The 19410-nt window shown below is 39.7% G+C and overlaps 1 protein-coding gene across 1 annotated transcript in view; it reads left to right on the top strand.

Annotated features, from left to right (window-relative positions):
- The window catches only part of Atp6v0d2 (ATPase H+ transporting V0 subunit d2), a 48718-nt gene that overhangs the window by 9687 nt on the left and 19621 nt on the right, over positions 1-19410 (top strand). The window contains exon 2 of the mRNA XM_052175439.1: positions 2219-2390. Within this exon, the coding sequence (XP_052031399.1) occupies positions 2219-2390 (172 nt within the window). The remainder of the gene's footprint in view (positions 1-2218; positions 2391-19410) is intronic.

The raw sequence follows: 19410 nt of genomic DNA, 5'->3' as shown, positions 1-19410 counted from the left end.
TCAGTTAAACAAATTAACATAAGCATTACCTCTCATACCTTTTGTTGTGAGAAGTTTCCAAACATATTCTGTTGGTGATTTAGATAGAGAATCTCTCATTATTTACTAGCTACTTTGTTCTGCAATAGTTATATTGATATAGTCCTCTACCAGACCTATTGTATCTTTTAAACAACACCTGTTCAACACCAACTCCCTCCAGCCCTATCCCTGGTAACCATCAACCTCTTCTCTACCTCTATAAGCTCCATTCTCAGGCTACACATTTCAGTGTCACGTGAACACCAGACCTGCCCTTCTGTGTCTGGCTTATTTTTCTAAACATATCTCTGGATTTATCTGCATTATCATAAATAACATGATCCCCTTCATTTTTAAGGATTAAAAATTAATATTTCACTTGGGTTTAGCCAACATGTTCTTTGTACATCTGTTAGTAGACATCTGAGTTATTTCTGTAGCTTTGTTATTGTGATTAATACTATGTTAGTAATATGTATATATATAATGTGATTAAAACTATATATGTGCAAATATCTCTTTGATGTGCTGATTTTAGTTCTTTTCAGTATGCATCCAGTAGTGGGATTACTGGATTGCACAGTAGGCATATTTTTAATTTCCATATCTCCCATTTAACTGTTTAGCAAACCACAGTGAAGAAGGCAGTTTAGAAGGAGCCCATAAAACTTGTATCATGGTTCATTCCCATCTTGGTTGACCAGGAAGCAAAGTGATTAAACCAGATCCAGATATTAACTTCAAAGTCTACTCCAAGTAATCCTATTCTGTTAAATAGGCCACATTCCCAACCTCCTAGTACAGCATTAGCAGCTGAGAACCCAGTGTTCAGAGAGATGTCTCTGTAGGGAACATTCAAAACACAGCAGGTGCTATGGCAGAAGTATTAGCAATGTCTTCTCAAATTCAGATCAATGAACTTAAAGAATTTTGTCATAGAAAACTGAGGTTTTACAGAATATGTGATAATGATTGCATTGATTAACAGCAAAATATAGGATTTAGATGAGTTTAAAATCAATTAAACATTGCTTTGAATCCCAGTTTGCCTATTTTATTCTAGAGAGTAGGTTGGGATCAACAGTAACAAAATATGGTGCATGGCTTTTTGAGGACAGACAATAAGATGAAGCTGGAATTGAGTCCAAGCCTGTGGTAACACAAGCCATTGACATTTAAAGAATGGTGGTGCAGAAACAATGCTTGAGTCTTAGAGCATAGTATCTTCTCTTCTAGTTCTAGTACAACCTCTATATGACTCCACCATTTTGCCCCTCTCCCTGGACTTCAGCTTCATCATCTCTAACAAAAGAACCCTGAAATGCACCCACAAGGGCTGTCTACCTCACCCTGTATCTTTGTCAGCTCTTCCTGGTCTCTCTTTTCCTCGAGGTGGATAAAGCTTTAACATTTCCAAATTTCCCGAACTACTTACAAAAGATTAAATCTGGCCAACATAAAGTCATCTTTAGTGAGGATTCTGCAGAAAAACAGAACTGAGAGAATTAGTGTATGTTGCAATAGGGAATTTCACTAAATGGCCTATAACCCATAGGGTCTCCATGGGTCCACAATGACCGCCATCTTTCTGCATGCTGGAGTGACTGGCAACCCATTGGTGTTGAGTCCATGAAACTGTGCTCCTGAAGGCCTAAATGATTCTGTGAGAGTTCCCTCCCTGGTCCTGAATTGGCAAGATCACAGCAGTGGTCAACAGCAGCAATAGAAGAGACATACTTGACCAGCGTGAAGTGAATGCTGTCAAGCAAAGGACACTTTTCTGTATATCTGGACTTCCACCAGAAGGTGCAATGTACTCTGAAGGAGAACATTTTTTTCTTTGGTTAACTTTTCCTGGAAATGATCAGGCCAGGGGTCTGTCTCTTAGTTGACTCCATGTGCCATTAAATTGTCAGTCAAGATTAACCACTCTGGCCTAAGGATCTCTTTGTTTACTTGCTTGTTTTTAACTGTATGAAATAATACCAAGTTTCTTAGATAAGTTTGGCATTCTTATGGTGTGCTTCAAAATCAGTGTTTATATTGACTTTTTCGTTTCTTTAAAGAGCAACAATCTTCTCTACTAATGTATACACCTCTGTTAAAGTCTAAGAAGATAGCAAATATACCTCCACCTTAAAGTTACCATAAACACATCTCCAAGTTTAACTTCACTTAGGAATGTTTTATATTTCAGATCTGAAAATTCATCTCCAGACCACTGACTATGGCAACTTCCTGGCGAACGAAACAAACCCTCTCACTGTTTCCAAAATTGACACGGAGATGAGGAAGAAGCTCTGCAGAGAGTTTGACTATTTCCGGAATCATTCCTTGGAGCCCCTGAGCACATTTCTCACCTACATGACGTAAGTGGAGCTCTGCTAAACCCCAGTGCGGTGGATGATGAGCCCTAAGTTATTAGAGGGACAGTGGGCCTGAGTGTGTGTGATAGACCTTCGTACGGTTTATAATTTTGAATACACAACCTAGTTTTTTAATAGAGAAAACATCATGAATATCAAGCAAATGTGTGGTGGTGATAACCCCCATGTATAGTGTTTTTGTTTTAATGAGTACTCAGTGTGGCTAATCCTTGAAGCGTGACTCTTTTATGTCACTCATAGGGTGGGGGAAGACATCACAAATTGCTCTAAAGGTCAAGCCTACCTTTCTCACGGTATAAGTGTCTACCTGGTCCTCTGCTCCCAGTCCAAGTGCCTCTTGGCATAGATGCACGTGCTTTCGTCCCTTATCAGTGGTTTCAACTTGTCAATGTGTATGCTCCTTATTCTAAAGGAAATTACAATACTCACATAGTAATAAATGGCACTTAAACTATACCAATGCTCACAGGAGCCATTTGAACTAGCTTTGTACCACTCTTGTTATCCCAACTAAAAACAAAAACTTACAATGAATATGCTGTATATTGTACAGATAAAATTAATTATACTTAGGTCTACTAGTTACAACATTATACCTGGTGCTCAAGCATGTGATGTGTTCATAGAAAGATAATGCATCATAGAAAGATAATAATATGCTGGATTTTATGGGTCTAAAAGTAGAAAAATGCAATGAAAGAACAGGACTTTGTATGTGACACTGTGTTCAGCAATAGAGAGAAATAAGAAAAGTGTTAATGAGTCAAATAAAGTGAGCATTGGGGTGCAGGTAAAAAAGGGCCTGGGAGAAACCTATGCATCTAGAGATGGGTTCTGAGGAACAGGAGTGAAGGTGAGGGCAGACGAGCGGATGGCGAAAGGGGCCTTCTAAAGGGGCATTTTGAGCCACTGCCTTTATGACTGTCTGTAAAATGACTATGGTGCTATACTAGTGTTGTGCCTCCATCATCCCTTCTTCTGTTCTGCAAATATCATCAGCTCTGAACTTAGCCTATGGAATAAAGAACAGGCTAGGGGGAACCAAAATGTCTGCAGAGCTGATCAAAACTGGATGGATGCTGTGTCTTGTTGTCACTTGCCCTGGTGTTGTTTGTATTTTGATGTCAATTTTCCTTTCTCAAGAGGGGCTGCCCGGATGAGGAGTGAGTTGATCATGAACTTAGGTGATTTTATGTGAACCTTCTCCTTATTTTAACTGGTCAAATAAAGGCTAGAACCTGTGATTGGGCAGTGGAAGGGAAAGGTAGGGCTGGCGGTTTTAGAGTGTGGGAAGAGAGGAAGAAGGAGAGAGGATGAGATGGAGGAAAGAGAGGAAGACAGAGAAAGAGGAGGTGGAAGGAAGACAGAACAGAACCACGTGGCCCAGAGAAGCCACACGTAGCAAGGGATCTCATAGCTGGGGAATAGAGCAGTGTGGTGGGAGATCTGCAGTCTAGGCGTGCAGCTTATACATAGTGTAACTGAGTTGTGTGGTTTTTGCACTGGCTTTTTGAGGTTGGAGATTTATTGCAATAGTACCTGACTATGGACTCTAGAGAAAATGTGTCGGTTACAAAGACTTCTCACATTATATGAGTTATGTATTTGAAACTAAAAAAAACAAAATGGCAACTAGAAAATACTCCTCAGTAGTTGAACTGCATCCCAAGCTTAGTTTAAGCAAATCAATGTGAACTCCCTGCCATTGGTACTAGACAAGACCAGAAATAAAGGAAGGGTCAGCTCTTTGAGATTTTCTACTGTAATATTGGAGGATCAACATCACTTCATGAATAATATTGTCAAGAAAAAACTATATGGCTGAGTTGGTTGTACAGTAGGAGAGTACTTTTCAGTCTGGGAAACACCCTGGTTTCTATGACTCACATTTCATAAAAGGAGGAAGAAAGAGGGAGGGGGGAGGGAGAGAGATAAAGAAGAGAGGAGGAGAATGAAAAATCAAGAGGCATAATTATAACTTTCCTGGAGTTCAGAAAAACATAATATATACAGACAGCATCTTTCTTTATGGGCATCTCTCTCTCTCTCTCTCTCTCTCTCTCTCTCTCTCTCTCTCTCTCTCTCTCTCTCCCTCCCCCCCCCGCCCCCGTGTGTGTGTGTGTGTGTGTGTGTGTTTCTTACTGATATCCATATAAACCTCATTCTCCTTAAAGAACCTTCTAATTCTGTTTTAAATTTGTCATGATCCCATTGACCAGTCATCTCTCTCCACAAGCAGCCAAATTATTTCCATCTCTTTCCATGGCAAATATAAGTTGCAATTAGCTGATTTCTGTGAAGGCCTTTCTTTTCAGTGCTCTTCAGGATCAAGCCTCAAGGCCTTATTTATTTATTTATTTATGCAAGGAAAGGTAATTGTTCTGTTAATGAGCCATGTCCCCAGCCATCAAGGTGCTTCTGGAATTGAATTCTAAGTTCAGTTTGTGGCAGTAGAAGTGAAGACTCAAGGAAATGTGGTTTTCCTGCTTTGTTTTGTCTGACACAGGTTCCTTGTATCTAAATTAGGTAGCCCCAGACTCACTGTATGGCTCAAGCTTCCTTGAACACATGATGCCCTTGCTTCAGGTTAGGGATGTGCATGTTTAACTTTGATAAATAGTGTTAAACTGTTCACAACAAAAATAATACCAATTTTATTCTTCCAAACAGTATACAAGGAGGCTTACATTTTGACACAATTGCTAGCATTTTGTATTGTTTTTAAATTTCCCACTCTGATAGATTAAAAACTAGCCACTTTTTTTAGATTTTCATTTATGAGTGAATAAAACTGATTACCTGATATTTATTTGTTGCTAGACTTAATTCTTTACCTATTTTGTTAGAATTTATAGAACTTTTTAATTGATACATATTCTTTTGTAAATTAATATAGTAGTCTTTTTAGTAACAATAGATTGCAAAGCTATTTTCTTGGTTTGTTGGAATTTAATATTTTAATACTTACTATCAGTATTATATGCTTTGGTGCTAAATATTAAGTTCATGACCTCACACAGACAAGTACTTTACCATTGAGAACACACGAGACCCAGTGATCTTTATTTTTTTGTATTTATTTATGGTGTGTGTGGGCACTTTATGAGATTGGTTTTTTGAAACAAGGTCTTATATAGTCCAGTCTGGTGTAGAGCTCAGTATGTAGTCAAAGACAACCTTGAACTCCTAATCCTCCTGTCTCCACCTTCCAATTGCTTGGATTATAGGCATGTACCACCAAGTGTTGCCTGGTTTTTGTTTTTTGTTTTGTTTTGTTTTTTGTGAGAGGCTCTCACTATGATGTTGAATTTGTGTTCTTCCTTACTGTACCTCTTAATGGTAGGATTACAGACATTTGGCACTGTATTCACACCCAGCCCTGTAGGACTCTTTCCAAGAAGTGAAAGGAGCCAGGAGGTGGTGGCACAGGCCTTTAATCCCAACACTTGGGAGGCATAGGCAGGCAGATTTCTGAGTTCGAGGCCAGCCTGCTTTACAGAGTGAGTTCCAGGACAGCCAGGGCTACCCAGAGAAACCCTGGAAAACCAAAAACAACAACAAAAAAAAAGTGAAAAGAAAGGAAAACTGTCCTAGTTTCCAGAGATCCCAAACACGTGGTTCCACCATTTTACTTCTTATTTTCAAACAGTGACCCACTAATGGCCAGGCTTATCTAAGCTGCTGGCTGATTCAGAATGTAAAGACTTCCTGAGTATCTGGGATTACAGGAATGTAGAACTAGCTTTTTTGACTGTTGAACTTGTGGGGATTGAATCAGACCCACGGCTAGGCAAGAACTCTGTCACTGAGTTACATCCCCAACCCCTATATATATCGAGACTAGGTCAAACCATAGCTCAGACTATACTAGATATACAGCCCAAAGTGGCTCTGATCTCTTAATTCACCTGCCTCAGCTTCCTGAGTGCTAACATTGCAAGTGTGACCACTGTATCTGCCTCCTACAGAACTATCTGTATTTGCCCCACAGTAACCTCCTGTGGTGTGACATGTCAGTTCTGACAGAAACTAGCCACTTTCTGCAGAGCTTAGAGATTAATTTCAATAGCAACTGTATACAAATGAAGAATGTTGTCATCCTACAATTCTGAAATATTTTTTCTTATGCTCCCTCACAAATGTTCTGTGAATTCAAGTGCCTATCTAGCCTCCGTGAACCTTCATCAATCAGAATTCTATCTCGTACTAGCAGGAAATATCCTAAGGCAACACTATAGCACTGTCAAAGTCAACCCTAAGAGAGACAGTCTAAATTTAAATTGATTATCTTAAGCTTTGCACATTTTATATGAGATAATTACTGTACATGAGAAACTTATTTTGAAAATGTGGAGCAGATATTTTTAAATCCTTCATAGCAAGAATATCTAAAGGTTCTTCATACTATAATTATGCACAGTTTATGAAACAAAGGAACAGATCCAACAGCGCATTACTGAAGACTGTTTAATATAGGCTGAGATTGTTTTATTTTTCTTCCTTCCTACCCAGTACTTTCCAGAAGCATTTCAACTGCTCATCTCATTTGGAGAATAATCTTTCAAAAATTCAAAGTATTCTATCAAGTCAATAACAAATTTTAATACAGTGACCAGAAAAATACACCCTTTAGAATCTGTGCAATAGTCCTGACCTTCACCAAGTGCAAATTAAAAATGTTTTGATAACCACTGTACCCACTGTACTAAATGTGTACAGACCTTTGTTGTTACTGCAGCTTTAAATAACAACAGCTACTTATATAGCACTGTATCATATCAGTTGATAGAAGAAATCTTAAATTTACAAGAAATACATGAGTCAATTCATGCATGTTACATATAAATACTACACCATTTTACCTGTATAAGCATCTGGAAATTTGGGTGTTGGCAAGGGGCAGGGGTGGTTCTGGAATGATTCATACTATGGGCACAGGGATAAATGAAATGAGAAATCTTGGGTTTTAGATGAACGATACTGAGAATTTCAGGTCAATCTGGACAAATCTTTAAAGATTCGTTCACAAGGGAAAGCCAAAGTCTTGACTACCCTAGCAATGGCCTACAGATCATCTGCAGGCTTTGCCCTGTGCTGTATGTTTAGGTTCTATAGACTCTAGCCTTGCAGTACTAAAATCAGGCAAGTCCTCAGCAGGAAATGAGTCAGGTTTACTAAGAACTCCAATGTGAATAAAGCAAACAAATGTGTCCTTGAATGGAGAAAAGCCAAGGTAGGATTAGGCAACAACTGTCACAGACCAAAGCGTTCAGTCAGTCAGGGATGCTTACAGAGCAATAGCTCTGATGATCTGCAGAGAACGCAGAGCATGGCCAACAATTAAAACGTGCATTCATTGAGGGAATAACTGAGACCTGAAGAGAGTGTGTGCTTAGACATAGGAACTCGTTTCTTATGGGTCTGGACCCAGATGTAAAAAGAGGATGAAGGGCCGGAATAAGAAAAGAACATGGCCAGGTTCTGGAAACTTTGATCCAAGGAATAGCCAAAAAAAAAAAAAAAAACCTTTCATGGAGATGCTCATGTCCACGTACTTCCTGTGTGCCAATCTGTACCCCTCACTTGATGGTCACCACCCTATATGACAAGGAGTACTTTCCTGCTGTGAGAACATAGGATGAAACAATTGAAGGCTCCCACCACAGCTGGCTGAACCAGTTTAATGTCTATAACTACGCTCTTTTCTCATCTGCCTAGCAGGGAGTCCTTTAGACTGTTGCACACAGAGCTCATTCAATAGCTGCCAGTGCTGCTTTTATACTTATTCCCTGGGGCATTGACAAATAATGAGCCTACATCTATGTGTCTGGTAACTAAGCACCAAGCACTGTGCTCCAAGCAGCCATAGTCTACATATGGCACACTTCTTTCTGATCATTTGTTTGCTTTTACCTGTTCATTCTTCCTACTTAGCAAAGTAGAATGGTGTATTTAGGGAGACACTGTAAAAGATGTGCTCAGGAGATGAGAATTAAAGCATAATAAATTGGGGGATTTTTTTTTTTAAATTTATATTGGAAATCTTTACAGCCAAGATAGGAAAGAGTGGATGGTGGCTAAATACTTCCAGAAGTTGAATTTCTTTGAATTTAGTAACTTGATTCATGCCTGAGGAAAGGCAGGCAGAGTGGTTCCTCTTGCAGTCTAAGTAAAAGGAAGGAATAACTTATAAGAATTTCTTATTCATAGATTTAAAAAAACTGAAAGCTCGATGTGAATTAAAGTATATAATGTAAATAAGTTACCATTTAACTCATTGTTACTTGACATCTTTCTACATTCTAAGATCACTGTTCATATAGTATATTAACTTTTCTACATTCACTGTCAGTTTTTTCCATTATAAATGATGTTCTAACATATGTTTAAATGCCTGTAGAACCTTCTGCCTGGTCCCAGACAAGTTAGATATGTTAAGCTTTGTTTCCCTTTCTCCAAACTCTGCTCTGTACATATTATGCTCCTGTTATCACATTCAAACTTCCAATAATATTTTGAGGTTGACTGACAATATTGGCAATTAATCTTGACTGTCAGTTGGATTGGATTAAAAGATGCTCAAGAGACAGATAAAGCACACCTGTAGATGTATCTGTAAAAGACTTTTTTCATCAATGTCTAGAACTTGAGGGCTCTCTGATCTAATCAACAGTTCAATCCATGAATGGATTAATATTTTTGATTTGGGTTGGTTTTTTTTTTTTGAGACAGGATTTCTCTGTGTAGCCCTGGCTATCCTGGACCTCACTCTGTAGACCAGGCTGGCCTCAAACTCAGAAATCCGCCTGCCTCTGCCTCCCAAGTGCTGGGATTACAGGTGTGCACCACCATTGCCTTGCTTCTGGATTAATATTTTGAATAAAATATTGGAAGATGACGGATCTGGGTCCAGTTGAAGGAAGTGAGAGGCATGTCTCTAAGGGTTTACCTTCTCTGGTCCCTTCCTGTCTTCACAATGTCACAGCTGTCAGCGATTCATTGGACTGATCAGATGAATGTCATTCAGGTACAGGTAGACAACATTTACTTCTGTCGAGACATCTCAATTCATAAAGGACTTGTGAGGTTTGGGTTGAGCCTGTATGAACAACTGTATCTGACCCAGCTCCTGGGCTAGTGCAAGTGGAAAAGCTCCACTCTGCCACTGCCTTCTCACCATGGAGGAGGGAATCCTCTGAACTGGAGAGGTAGTCTTCCTCTTGAGTTGTTTATGTCTGACTCTGCCTTGGTGTTGGCAAAGTTGCTTCCTCAGCAGCATACTTCAATCCTAGTTCTGAGTTTACAGCCAGAAAAGTCCTTCCAAAGTCTTATGGATGCCTCTGCCTCAAAGGCTTCACTGTCTCCAGAAAGCCCATGGGAAGCAGGGATGTGGCTAAACCATGTCAGCTGCAGATGGTGATAATCCCTTATCACTTAAAGTTCCAGGGCCATTCAAGAACTGAAAAACCACCAGTGCTATTCTGCAGAATCAAAATCTGGTCTGCCCGAACTGCGCAATATTTGTTTGGTCATCATAATGCATGTATTAAGCATTCAGTGAAGGTTTGTACTAGATTCTAAGATTAGAATTGTTTTCTAACTGTGCAAGAATTATTCAAGGTGCACATTCTAAGACTGTATATCCAAAAGGAGGTACGGTTTAGTGGGTCCTGGAGTGTGTCTGTAAATCTACATTTTGTTTAATTAGCTTTGCAGGTGAACCTGTTGCAGGATGGGAAATTCTCACATCCCAGTATCTCCAACATGGTTCTACGATATGCTACCCCAAGAAAATGCCCTTTATTCACTCAAAGCCTCGGTTTCCATCTGATAAAGAAATGTCATTTTGTGCAATACAGAATTATGAGTTTTGTTTTAAAAAAGGTATCAGCTATGCATTTTGTGATAGCAAGTACACAAAAAATGCAGGGTCTGCGGTTTAAAGATATTTAATAATTTCAAGAGAACATGGGATATGGTTAAATATGGGTTCCCTGAGGTGTTTCATAAATCACAGATTTGTGAAAATCATAGCATAAACATATGTGCTTACGGAATTGATAAACACATCCAGTATCTTCACTCAGAGAGCTCAACTGTGCTGCACCTAGGGCTGTGTTGATGCCCATGGTCCCTGTTACCACCAAAGGCCATAGGGATGTCTGGGGTCTGCACTGTCCACTGAATCCATGCTGATGTCCATGGCCCATGCTGTAGCCAGAAATCAGGAGGAAGTCTGTGATCCATGCGGCCGCTGGCTATAGAGGGCAAGGAGGCTCCTTTTGCAATGGTGTTGATGACGGCAGACTTGCAATCGAGAATGAGATTCATGGAAGGTGTCTGTGACTTCTCCCCACCCCCACCCCCTACTCCACCCCCATCCCACCCCCAAATAATTTAGACAGGAAGCCATTGAAAAGAACTCTTGAAAATTGTGATCCAGGGATGCTGAAGTGTAGCTCTACATAGTTGTTGGCTTCTGGCCGGGATGCAGGTGGGAAACTTTTCTTTAAGGTTTTCTGTAAGTGGTCTCTGGGAGTTTGACCATGCTTCAGGGAGTGTATGGGCAACACAAATTGACTTGGTATTTTTTGTCTGCTTCTCCTCTTCCTTCTCCTCCTCTTCCTTCTCCTCCTCTTCCTTCTCCTCCTCCTTCTCCCCCTCCTCCTCTTCCTTCTCCTCCTCCTTCTCCCCTCCTCCTCTTTTTCCTCCTCCTCTTCTTCCTTCTCATTCTCCTCCTTCTCCTCCTCCTCCTTCTCCTCTTCCTCCTCTTCTTCCTCCTCCTCCTTTTCTTCCTCCTCTTCTTCCTCCTCCTTCTCCTCCTCCTTCTCCTCTTCCTCCTCCTCCTCCCCTCCTCTTCCTTCTCCACCTCCTCCTTTTCCCCCTCCTCTTCCTTCTCCCCCTCCTGCTCCTTCTCCCCCTCCTCTTCCTTCTTCTCCTTCTCCCCCCCCTCCTCTTCTTTCTCCTCCTCTTCTTCCTTCTCATCCTCCTCCTCCTTCTTCCCCTTCTTCTCTTTCTCTTCCTCTCCTCCTCTTCCTCTTCTTCCCCCTCTTCCTCCTCCTCCTTCTTTTTCTCTTCCTCCTCCTTCTCCTCTTCCTCCTCCTCCTTCTTGTTTCAGAGGAGGTAACAAGGATGGAAGATGGATCTGGGAGGACTGGGAAATGGATATGATTTGGGTGCATTATGTGAAATTTCTAAGTAATCGATAAAGATATTAATGTTAAAAATGTTCAAATGTGCTTTTAAAAAAAGCAAATTTTATCTGCAATACCACCAGGGCGAGTGAGAAAGGATGCACAAAGGGGACAAATGCACACGCCCAGGCTTTAGAAGGACCTTGTATTTCTATGCAGACATGGCTAAGCCCAGGTGAATCCAGCACTGAAAACAGAAACACTGACACTGTTACTGAGCTGCTTTGCCAACCGAAAATTAGCAAAAGTACGGGATGAGGATTGAGGATGTTAAGGTAGTGGATGGGGAAGAGCTTAAGAGGTCATCCCAGCCACAGATCTTTTTTTTTTTTTTTTTTTTTTTTTTTAAGCAACAGATCTTCAAGTGGGATACAAATCTGGGCCAAAGACACTCTTATCCAGTAGCACCTAACTACCAACTATCCACCAGGGGGCAGAGTGGATCCTGGTAACCTGATTTCCAAAGTATTTCTCTTCCTAGCAATTGCTTAAAGAGATTTGAGGCTGTTTCATAACCTTGGTTTTCAGGATACAGGTTGCCATCTACCTTGACAGTGATTCAGATATCTCTTGCCCTTGTTTTATTTTATCTTCTTCTTTTTCCCTTCAAAGAAGCAGTGTGCATTTAAAACTTAGTTAAAAACGAATACGAATTTGATACTCACTACAACTTAAAGCATCTCTAAACACTTTTAAGTGTATTGGGTTCACGTGATTCTCACAATAAGCATACTACTGAGTGGCACTAACATTATTAGATTTTTAGAAATAAGAAAACATACTTAATATGCTGGTCCTGAAGTTTGTGTTAACAATGGATATGTTTTGATGATGTCTCTTCTACAATTACATGTGAAAAGTTTCATATATACACACATTTAATTATAAGCAAAATTTCATACCATTAGTTTTATTGTTTGTTCAGACAATAGTTGTGCACCATAGACATTGTCTATAAATTGTCTTGTATTCATTATAGCTTTTCAAATGATATGTTGGTATATCGTAATTTATTTTATCCTTCCTATGATTCTTCAACCAATGTCAACCCACTCTTTCATGTGACACAATTTCTTTAGATTCTCAGAGGTTAAACTGCTTTTAAAAAAAGATAATTCAGTTTTTATAATTTAATAATAGCAGGTGGTGCTTCTCTCCAGATCCTCTCCTATCCACTGGGATTTGTTTTTTCTCTGTGTCAGGGACAAAAAAATCTACAAAACTTGCTCTGAGTGATAATTAAATTCTAAAGATGAAACACTGCCAAATTTTTACTGTGGTAATCTGGCTATGGTAGATGTGCCCAGCATGTTTAACTGATGAAAGAAAGGAAGGAAGAAAGAAAGAAAGAAAGAAAGAAAGAAAGAAAGAAAGAAAGAAAGAAAGAAAGAAAGAAAGAAAGAAAGAAAGAAAGAAAGGAAGGAAGGAAGGAAGGAAGGAAGGAAGGGAGAAGGAAGGAAGAGAAAAGCCACTTCTATCTGTTGTCTGTTTATGGGTAGTTTTGAGTTCTTGGAATGCTTCATATAGGCTAGATGATAGGAAACATTGGAGTCATCTCTTTAATATTATGATTATTCTGTAAATAGAAAAGTTACAGAAAATTCAGGAAATGGGCAATTACCGCTTGTAGAGAAGGCACTACAGGCACTCAGTTAATTTCCTTTACTTTTGTTAACACTATCAGTTAACACAGTTGTGTGAACATAGAAGAAAAAACTTCATTGTACCCCTGTTCTGCTCTAAGACCAGAAAAGAAATAAAGAAAGAAAGAAAAAAAAAAGAAAAAAAGTACTTGTCTTCACAGATGGGTAAGAACTATGGCTCACTATATATCAAATGAACATATAAAATGACTTAAGAGTATACAGTTAAAAGTGACAGAATTGATGGTGGATGCCAGATCGTATGTTTCATTAAGCATTTAATAAAGATTTGTGAATGAATTTGCTGGTATTCTTTGCAATCATAACTAGTTCTGCCAGTGTACCTGCATAGAAACAAATAGACACACAGAGAGAGAATAAACAGACAGATAGATGGAGACCCCTTCTAGGTGAACACATTTAAAGATTTATTTTCATTGTATGTGGATGTGTGAACACCTGCATTTATGTGTACATAGTGCAGTTCCAGAGGATGCCAGAAGAGGGCGTCAGATCTCTCTGGAATAGGAATGGCAGACAGTTGTGGGCCACCTAACATGGGTGCTGGGAACTGAATCCCAGCCCCTTGCAAGAGCAGCAAATGCTCTTAACCATTGGAACATCTCTCCAGCCCTGAATTGCAAACATTTAAAAAGCTAAAATGAGACTGTATCTGACTGCAGCCTGAAAAGATTAGAGGTATTGGACATTGTAGCAGCTTTATGCTTCTAGAAAAGGCAAAAAGCCACAACATCAGTGTAGAAAAATCAAAGTTAGTTTGAGTAATTTTCAGCAATCCTGAGTACTATCTTAAATACTAAAGAATTTAACAGTCCTGGAGTTCGGGCAGTGTACAGTTAGCAATGCTAAATGCAAAGTCATTTTTCAGTATTTCAGTTTGCTATGAGGAGAAAAGGATGTGACAACAAAATTCAATAGTTCTGAAAATTTAATTTTCACTTCCTCCAATTTAAAGACAAGAAGCTTCAGAGAAATAAAAAAAAAAATGTTCCCAAAAATGCAGAGAGCGCAGAATGTTTCTGTGTGTGCTGAGTCTCTGTGGCACATTTGCAAAGTCATACAACATGTCAGGGCTTCTCCATGGAGCACATTTGGTTAGCTCTGGATTGAGCAGCTCCATGACTTGATTAAACATTTGTCAAGTTCCATCTTCACTTGAAAATTATTACGTTGGAAAATACAACACGGTCTTTACCGTCTATGTCAATAGTCCTTACCGAATGACAAGGTGGCCTGTTATGTATGAGCCAGTATCTGTCACTGAGGAGTTTTACTGGGGGGTGACATACATTTTAAAAGGTATCAAACATAACACACACACAACAGACCTCTGTTAGTAAACAGTTACATCTGAAAATATACGTGGTTTCTTTCTCTATTTCCCGTAGGTGGGAACATGAGCTAGCCCACACATCTAAGAACTCTGACCACCTAAGACAATTATTGTCACTGTCCATAACAGCACAGCACAACATACTTTTCAGATAGAAGGATTCCGATGTGGTCTGTTAGGTAGAAAGGAACTGTATTTATCAGGCTTGATGTAAACTTTCAAGTTGGCAAGATCTTAGTGAGTGAAGATGCTTTTGTTTATCAGGCCGGATAACTAGAATTCATCCTCAGAGTTCACACAGTGGAAGTAGAGAACGGATTCCCTCATGGTATCCTCTGACCCCCACACCCCATAGCATGCTCACCCCCAACTACAGAATAAATGTATGTCATAAAGATGTGACTTCCAGGACCAAAACCACACCATGCCTTTAGGCCTATATCTAGCTAGCATCATCACCAAAGTATTCAGTGTTCATTTGAGAGTGAAGGGAGGCAATCAGACTTGAGTCTTGAAGTGATTATTTAAAAAAAAATAAGTCCAAGTCTGTTTACGTACAAAACTGACTGTGATTGAAGGCAGCTGCTAGCAAGCACTGTTGTCATATTTGCTTTGGATGTCTTATACTAGCATATTTTAATTACACTAACTAGGTTATTGTAACATTTTTACATGTGTGTATAATGTTCCTTAATAATAGTTTTCAAAGTTAACAATTTTATTAGATAACACTGAACTTTTTCTTTAAAAAATATTGTCTAGAACAATAACCACCCAAAGACATATAGGATTCAAAGATGCAGAACTGGCCACACACACAAACACATGCACACACACACACACACACACACACAGAGAGAGAGAGAGAGAGAGAGAGAGAGAGAGAGAGACAGAGAGAGACAGACAGAGAGAGACAGAGACAGAGAGTTAACTGTTTTTTCAAAATATTTAAAAATTAAGCACTTGAAGCTAATCTCCCCAAAACATAACTGTCTCAGGTTCTTTTTGAATTTTATTTTCTTTATTGTTAGTATGTGTATGTGTGACTACAGGCATATTCATGCAGATGTCAAAGGATAACTTTGGGGAGTTGCCTTCTTCCTTCCTCTGTGGGTTCTAAGGATGGATTAAACTGAATTGAAAGCCCCTGACCGCTCTCTGCACCCACTCCTCGTGGTCTTTAGGACATCTCATCCTTCTACATGACTGTTCAGCTTCGTGTCCCCACTGTCCATCTACAAGAGAAAGGGTGAATCTTGAAAGAGTTCTTTTAGTTAGAAGTAAATGTAAAATCACATATGAGGAAACCTCAAGCTTAATAAAAGGCTATATACATTGTAAACTTTTTTCCTATTAAAGATATGGTTTGAGTTTCCACTTCTATGCCTGCTGAGACCATTATACAGGGAAATCACTTCTCAGAGTACATGACCTTATGTTATGGAAGGAACTCTCCTGTGTTTTCTTATTATTACTAATCCTGAGGCTAACCATTGAAAATTGAATAAATATTCCTGTTCTTAAGCTAAGGAAACAGGGTACTTGTGAACCTGCTTTTAAGTGGCAGAACTGGCCTCAGAATCATGTTTATCTATTGCCAAGTCTCGGTTTTTTCTAATGTAACATCCATGTTATGATTTACAAGCCACTTTGATATGCATGGTTTACTTTCATTTGCCCAGCGGCTCCTACCAAGCCCTCCCTTTCTTGTCTTGTAGTGCCAACTTTGTTTAAAAGAATGCTCTATTTCCCTGTTTTGGCACTTGTTTACATATGCCCTTCAATCTTGTACCCTGCTCCACTGTGTCTTTAAAATCCAGTTGAGTTACTGAGCCCCTCCCACCATAGCCCCTCCCATCATAGCCCCTCCCACCATAGCCCATCCCACCATAGCTCATCCCACCATAGCTCCTCCCACCATAACTCTTCCCACCATACACAGGCACTTCATAGAGCTAGAAAGAGCAATTCTCAAATTCATCTGGAATAACAAAAAACACAGGATAGCTAAAACTATTCTCAACAGTAAAAGAACTTCAGGGGGATTCAGTATCCTAGACTTTAAACTTTACTACAGAACAATAGTGATAAAAACTGCATGGTATTGGTACAATGCCAGGCCAGCGGATCAATGGAATAGGATTGAAGACCCTGAAATGAACCAACACACTTATGGTCACTTGATCTTCAATAAAGAAGCTGAAAGCATCCAGTGGAAAAAAGATAGTCAGTCTTTTCAACAAATGGTGTTGGTTCAATTGGAGGTCAGCATGCAGAAGAATGCGAATCGATCCATTCTTATCTTCTTGTACTAAGCTCAACTCCAAATGGATCAAGGACCTCCACATAAAACCTGACACACTGAAACTAATAGAAAAGAAACTGGAGAAGACCCTTGAGGACATGGGCACAGGGGAAAAGTTCCTGAATAGAACACCCATAGCTTACGCTCTAAGATCAAGAATTGACAAATGGGACCTCATAAAACTATAAAGTTTCTGTAAGGCAAAGGACACTGTCAAAAGGACAAAATGTCAACAAACAGATTGGAAAAGGATCTTCACCAACCTTAAATCTGGCAGAGGGCTAATATCTAATATATACAAAGAACTCAAGAAGGTAGAACCCAGAGAACCAAATAACCCCATTAAAAAGTGGGGTGCAAAGCTAAACAAAGAATTTTCACATGAAGAACTTCGGAGGGCTGAGAAGCACCTTAAAAAATGCTCAACTTCATTAGTCATTAGGGAAATGCAAATCAAAACAACCATGAGATTTCACCTTACACCAGTCAGAATGACTAAGATTAAAAATTCAGAAGACAGCAGATGTTGGCGAGGATGTGGAGAAAGAAGAAGACTCCTCCACTGCTGGTAGGGTTGCAAATTGGTACAACCACTCTGGAAATCCGTCTGGCGGTTCCTCCGAAAACTGGGCACCTCACTTCCAGAAGATCCTGCTATACCACTCCTGGGCATATACTCAGAAGATTCCCCAGCATGTAATAAGGATACATGGTCCACTATGTTCATAGCAGCCCTATTTGTAGTAGCCAGAAACTGGAAACAACCCAGGTATCCTTCAACGGAGGAATGGATACAAAAAATGTGGTATATACACACAATGGAGTACTATTCAGCCATTAGAAACAATGAATTCATGAAATTCTTAGACAAATGGATGGAGCTGGAGAACATCATACAAAGTGAGGTAACCCAGACTCAAAAGATGAATCATGGTATGCACTCACTAATAAGTGGATATTAACCTAGAAAACTGGAATACCCAAAACATAATCCACACATCAAATGAGGTACAAGAAGAACGGAGGAGTGGCCCCTGGTTCTGGAAAGACTCAGTGAAGCAGTATAGGGCAAAACCAGAACAGGGAAATGGGAAGAGTTGGGTGGAAAAACAGGGGGAGGGAAGGGAGCTGATGGGACTTTTGGGGAGTGGGTGTCTAGAAAAGGGGAAATCATTTGAAATGTAAATAAAAAATATATCGATTAAAAAAAAAGAAAAATAACTGGTAGAGTTACTGAGCCCCTCCCACCATAGCCCCTCCCACCATAGCCCCTCCTACCATAGCCCATCCCACCATAGCCCATCCCACCATAGTTCCTCCCACCATAACTCTTCCCACCATACACAGGCACTTCCTATTCCCATCCTTACCCCTCTCTGATGAGTCTTCCTTTTAGCACTCCTACCTTTCTCAGTGTATCTCACTAAGTCTCATTTCTGCCCCAAGAACATTCTTCAGCGGTCTGACCTATCTGTCTTCTAAAACATGCACCTTTGTCACCCTTCAGTGCTGTGGATCACATTCCAGACTTTGGTACATGCTAGGCAAGCATTCTAGCACAGGGCTATATCCCCAAGCATTAAAATATGTACTTTCTTTTAAGTTACCTTTTGCTGAAGAAGTAAGCATAGACCAATTGTCCAAGTGCCTGTACTCAAGGAATGGAACTGCATGTTTGACTGTGAATGCAGAAGAAGGTCTCTGTCACTTTAAGAGTGAAAGGAGTGGTGCTGCTGATAAAGAACAGAGCTTGCAAAGAGAAGAGAAACAAATCAGAAGCATTTGGGTTGGGTGCTGCCCTGGGTCATGTGATTCTGTTGCCTGTAGGAAAAGGAACAGTCATATGCACCAAAAAGAAGTATCAGAATTCAGATCACAGCCGGGGGCATAGCTCAGTGACTCCAGACAGTTATAGCATCTCGGAAGTCTGGTTCAATCTTCAGAACAACAATGTATAAATTAAAAGCATGAGTCTGTTTTAGTTTACATTATACATCCATAATAAAATTGTGTGTTTATAAGAAGCAAAAACTATAGTCTCAGAACCATAGATTTGAAACTCATGAAACACATTTCTTTAGAACTGAAAATTTGCAGATATTCTGCTTCTATAACAGAAGGAAAAATGTGAGTGATATTGAGTATTGAGATTTCAATTGAAATTGAAATTACAGTGGATCTTTTGGTTAGATCACACACAGGTACTTCATTCTCTCAACTGAGAAGGTCTAACAGAAATAGTGTCCTCTTAGCAAACCCAACTCATACCCAGATATTGGGCTCTAGCAGTATTTGCTCAAAAATAGGACCAAAATGTTTCCTCAGAGAAATAGCTGATTCTAGGGCTGGGACAGGAAATGTGCAGAATTAGCCTGGACCACTTTATAGTGCCAGAAATGGAGGAAGTGCTAAGAACCAAACCACAATGACACAAGCATGTGAAAGAAATTTCAGGCCAAGTGAAAGGGCTCAGAGAAGCCAAAGCTGGGACAATCTGTCCACGAAA

Source organism: Apodemus sylvaticus, chromosome 3 (genome assembly GCF_947179515.1).
Source record: "Apodemus sylvaticus chromosome 3, mApoSyl1.1, whole genome shotgun sequence".
NCBI lineage: Eukaryota > Metazoa > Chordata > Mammalia > Rodentia > Muridae > Apodemus > Apodemus sylvaticus.
This window is presented reverse-complemented; position numbering and strand designations above follow the sequence as displayed.